Source organism: Marmota marmota, unplaced genomic scaffold, assembly GCF_001458135.2.
Source record: "Marmota marmota marmota unplaced genomic scaffold, marMar, whole genome shotgun sequence".
Lineage (NCBI taxonomy): Eukaryota > Metazoa > Chordata > Mammalia > Rodentia > Sciuridae > Marmota > Marmota marmota.
Window position 1 is genome coordinate 7,545,207 of NW_026000077.1, and position 5,149 is coordinate 7,550,355.

The 5,149-nt window shown below is 43.2% G+C and overlaps 1 protein-coding gene across 1 annotated transcript in view; it reads right to left on the reverse strand.

The window, feature by feature from the left end:
• Nucleotides 1–1,693: 1,693 nt before the first annotated feature.
• Hmgcs2 (3-hydroxy-3-methylglutaryl-CoA synthase 2) overlaps nucleotides 1,694–5,149 on the reverse strand; it is a 21,246-nt gene continuing 17,790 nt past the window's right edge. Inside the window, exons 9-10 of the mRNA XM_015502258.2 lie at nucleotides 4,135–4,243; nucleotides 1,694–2,163 (exon numbers count right to left, since the gene is read on the reverse strand). Of these exons, the coding sequence (XP_015357744.1) occupies nucleotides 4,137–4,243 (107 nt within the window). The 3' untranslated portion in view covers nucleotides 1,694–2,163; nucleotides 4,135–4,136. The remainder of the gene's footprint in view (nucleotides 2,164–4,134; nucleotides 4,244–5,149) is intronic.

The window sequence follows — 5,149 nt, forward strand, 5'->3', positions numbered from 1 at the left end:
TGTGTGCACAGTGCGTCCCCTTAGAGACCTGAAGTTGCCTCATGGACACTGGATTGGGCCCATTCCTCACATCTGTCTACATATAACATTTGAGCATTTTCATTTGAGGTGAGCATTCTAGTCTAATACTCCATCCTCTTGTACATCTCACTGTAGGTCACTCCTGAGTGATGCTTTGCCCACGCAGGCAAGTTCTTTTGTCTGCCTGGTATCAGCAGATCTTTGGGTGCACATGGTGACAGGACAATCGGAAACTCATGAAATAAAACTCAGACATATTTTTATCTTATTTTTAGACAGGCTGACCTTGAACTTGTGATCCTCTTTCCTGAGTTTCTGGAGTAGCTGGGATTACAAGTGTATGCCACCACACCCGGCAGGTGCCAGTTTTAATGAAATGGATCCTAGAATTGTTGGAGGAAGACTTAGGGCTCAGTATAAAAGATGGTTAGAAAGGTGAGTGGAGGGGGACCAAAGATATGTGTGGTACAATGGTGGTGACCAACAGTGATGACCAAGGCCATCCTGAGTGCCCTGCATGTGATCTAAGGCTGATATTCATCTGGTGTACCAAGGCAGTGTCCACTGATATTCTGTGCCCTGATGGGCCAGTGCCCTGATATTCTGGTTCCTAAATATTCTTAAGATCATTTTTGGTTGTGTTCAAATGATCCCTAGGGGAGGCAGGCCTGGCCCTTGCACTGAGTAATGGGGAAGTCCTGTTGCTAAGAACTAGGGAGGCCTTTCCAAACACCAACAACTTACAGAGAGCCCCAGCCTGGATGGAAGGTCAGGCTAAATTTTGTCCATCTCAGAACTCGGGTAACATGGACTTTTCTCCCTTGAAGACAGACACTACTTCAGAGATCTTAGGAAGGGCGGTAATTGTTCTGCCAGAGATGGCCCAAGGATTGAGGGCCCCTGAGCAACTTTCTGAGGGGATACAGGCAGTAGGGAGTATGAGGGGCTGCTGTTAATCAGCTGAGCTGGTTAAGGAGTCTTCCAACAACACCTGACAAGGCCTGGGCAGTAACAGTTGATGCTGGATTAGCTGCTCAAACATGTCTATCATGGATTTGCCGGTGACTGTGACATGACCAGTCTTGAGCAAAACAGCAAAGGCCCAGCATCTCATTTCCATGTGTACCCCTTGGACTCCCTAGACAGCTGGCTTTGCACCAACAGAACCTGTCTCTTCCACAGCCTTTTTTTTTTAAAAAAAGGCTGCAACCCCTGTTCTCCCCCTTCCTGTCCCTCTCTTTCCCCTACTCAGTTCAACCCCCGCCTCCCTGAACCTTTGTTATGAAGACCCTAGAAAAAGGAGTGTCCTCATCCAAGAGGGGAAAATTGTTTTAATAGAAATTTTCCTGCTAGGCATCAAACCTATAAAAAATTTTTTTCATTTTCTTTTTTTGATCATGGTAGCTAACACTGGTCAGGTGTGGCATGGAGGTCTGATCCACAGCTCCAGCGGGCCCCTGCCTGGATGACGATTGTAGAGCAGAGAATTGGGGGAAGCTATGTGTCACCATATTTATCTACCTTGTATTTTCCATGGTACTCAACACATGACAGAATTAAATGGACATTGGAAAGGAAATAGAGGGAACGAGACTATTCCGGTGGGCTGACGTACCTATTGGCTTGTTTGTATTTTGTGTTTTAGGTTCCAGAAAACACAAGAATCACTTCCTCCTTCTTACTTTTTTTATTTGCCATATATTAGCTCAGAACAAGATACAAAATTGAGAAATTCATGGGAAACCTTAAGAAATGAGCAAAAATATAACAGCACAGAGGTTTAATAATAATAATAATAACAAAGCTGTAACAAATGAGCTTGATCTGGATCTTGAAGGAGACAACTGATCTGCCACATTTCTGGAGACTGGGGATTCAGGAAGAGGCCTCCTCCCCTTTCCTCCATCTCCCTCTTTCAAAAAGGGGCCCAGGTCCATAGCACCATGAGCCTGTGATAGTGACTGCAGCAGGAAGTCAAGGTAGAAGAACCTGCCAAGGATGGTCCCTCACTACAGGGCCAATGCTTATGGGGGCTACTGTGTCGTTTCTGATTTATTTACCAGCTAAGGGTGGAATTTGAAATATATGATTTGTGGGCAGAAGCGCTGCCAGCATACTTTCCCCAGGAACCAGTCCATGATTCTGTAGAAACAAAAAAATGATTCAATTGTGAGTCTCATCCTAAGCACCCTGACTCCCTGAACCTATGCCTTGGCTGAGGCACAGCTGTGCAAAGGTGCTCCCCTAACAGCATCCTGAGTTCTAGGGTGCTCTAACTGCCAGTTTAGCTTCAATCCTAAATGCCTGAGGGACCTAGCATCCATAGCCAAGTCTGGAGGGGGGGTCCTCCTTATAAGCTCTGCTTGTGATAGGAGAACAGCCTAGGCAGGCTGGAACAGTGCAGGAAAAAATCCACAGAGCTCCACACTGACGTAAGACCTTCATTTTAGCTAAAATCTCATTACAGTGAGTTCATTGCTCATGTGAATAATCAGCAGGAGAAAAGTACAAGAGCCCCAGTTTTCTCTTTATAGGCACAAGGCCATCTAGACACATGTGAAGTAAGGAGCCTGATTTAGAAATTCTCCTTGTAGGTACTTTGCATTAGGCAGAGGGGAGAGAAGAAAGGGGAGGGGGTATGGGGGTAGAAATGACAGTAGAATGAATCAGACATTATTACCCTATGTGCATATGTGACTACACAACCCTTTGTGAATCTACATCATGTACAATCTGAAAAAGGAGAAGTTGCACTTCATTTATGTATGATGTATGTACATGTATATATAATGCATTCTACTGTCATGTTAAACTAATAAGAACAAATTAAAAAAAAAGAAATTCTCCTTTGAAAATCCCAATAGATAAGCAGAAAGGAAGAGGGACGAGCAATTTCTCTCTGTCTCTTGTCTCTTGGCTACTGAACTAGTTAAACACATTTAATAGCTGCCTCTGTGCCACTGATTGATTTGTCCCCAAAGAACTCTATTTCAAACTCTCTGGTTATACCGAAGTCTTCTGAGCTGATTCTCAGCCTCATCCTGCAGCCCTGGCCTGTCAGTCCCCCTGTCCACTTTGCCCAGTCCCTAACATCTGAGCTACAGAACCTCAGCAGCCTAGCTGAGGAGGCTAAGCAAGAGAATGCTCCAGTGGTTAGGGTCAAACTGACGGGACCTTGTCCTGCACTTTTCTTGCCTCTTCTCATGAAGCTTATCTGTGCCTCTCCCTTATCCACCGACTTCTTCCTTTCCTCCTCCTGCTCCCTGCTCTGCCCTTGACATAACTTCTTATTCTTCCCACTTCATTTACCAAAGGAACAGGAAAAAATAATTTTAAAACTTGAGTATGGCGATTATATTCATTGAGATTTGGGGTTGTAAAAGAAATTGCTTCTTGTTCTTTCATTCTGTGTATCTATTTGATAGATACACCGAAGCAGATACACTGGGTACATGGATTACAGGATTGCAATTTTGAGTACTTGAATGCCATAAATAAATAATTCTTTCACTTTTCCTCTCACCTCAGTCCTCTTCTATTAAACTCTCTTCTCTCCCTACACTCATCCCACTAATGTCCCAAGCCTCATTTATTCTCTCCAGAAAGAATCTTGTAAAACCCAAGAATTGTCACATAGTTTTAATCTAAAGCTCCCTCCCACCAAGGCTTCTGGCTCTAGAGAACCTCACAATCCCCCAGCTCCTTAGTGACTGTCCCCAACACATTAATGGATTGCCTTTCTGAAGCCATCATCTTTGTCCCTGATTTCGTCTCCTTGGAGCAATGAGTTCCTTAGGTTCAGTGTCACTGCCAACTTCCTCTTACAGATGCTAAGTTTGTTTCTATCAAGGCTCTAGAGGAGGCTCTATCTCAGGCTCTTTTTTTAGTTAAACAAGTCTGATGTTTTTCTTCATATTCAAGATTTCAGAACATGTCCCTCTCTTTTGCCTTTCCAAGGCAAAGAGCTCCTAGAGTTTTCATTTTCCCAACTAGTACAACCCCCCCCACACCCATAATATCAGAAGCTATGAATCTTCTCTCTCCTGGTAACAGAACTTCATATGTCACCAGAGGAAGGCATCACCACCAACCCTGCAAGCTCTCACTCATCACCTTTAGATGGGACGCCGGGCATACTTTCGGCGATGCATTTCATCCACTCGCTCTAGGTACCAAGTACCTGGGAAAAGGTTGTTTGTATCTCCAGGTGGTGAGAAATTTACTGTGGAATGAAGAAAAGGGACAAGACTCACAAAGAGGAAGAGAAAATATTAATAGGAATATTAATAGGAATGCCTACAGGTTCACAATTAAGTGATCCCGACTCAGGGTCACCTTCAATACAGCAAATAGAACACTGGACCAGCCTGGCAAGGTGGTCACTCTTGTAATCCCAAGGTCTTGGGAGGCTGAGAAAGGAGGATCACAAATTCAAGGCAAGCCTCAGAGATGTAGCAAGACCCTCAGCAAGTTAGTAAGACTCTTATCTCAAAATAAAAAATAAAAAGGCCTGGAGATGTAGCTTAGCCATAAAGCCCTTCTGGGTTCAATCCCTAGTACCAAAAAGAAAAGAACACAGAACCAAAGAAGCGTCATCTTGGATCAGGTACTTCAGGCTACCCAGCTATTCACAATTTCATCATATGAGTTTAACATTTTGCCACAGTAAACATGCCCATAATCCACTAAAATCTTCACATATCCATCCCTTTGCCAGTGGGATGTAGGTTGATGTGTATCTCAGAACATCCTATTCCCTAATAAATACTACTTTCCTGGTCGTAAGAACTCTGGCTCTGGTTCATTATAGTGCTTTAGTGCTTTTTCCATTAATGGGCATCTTCAGAGGGGCCAATTTTTATTTTTATTGTTTTTCTTCACTCTAGTATGTCCCTGTTCCAGATGAGATCAACGATCACTGGGTCAAGGTCTTTGGAACATTCCCAGTTCCATATATTCTTTCTCCTTTTTAGACCACTCTGAAAATCATATGCTTCAAGTTTTGCTTGATAATATCTAGTTACCATTGTTTGAAAATCTCCATCTAATCTCTCCAGTTTTTTTGTTCCTTTTCATCTATTGCTTTTGGGGAGCTTTTTTTTTTTTTTTTTTTTTTTTTTTTTTTTTT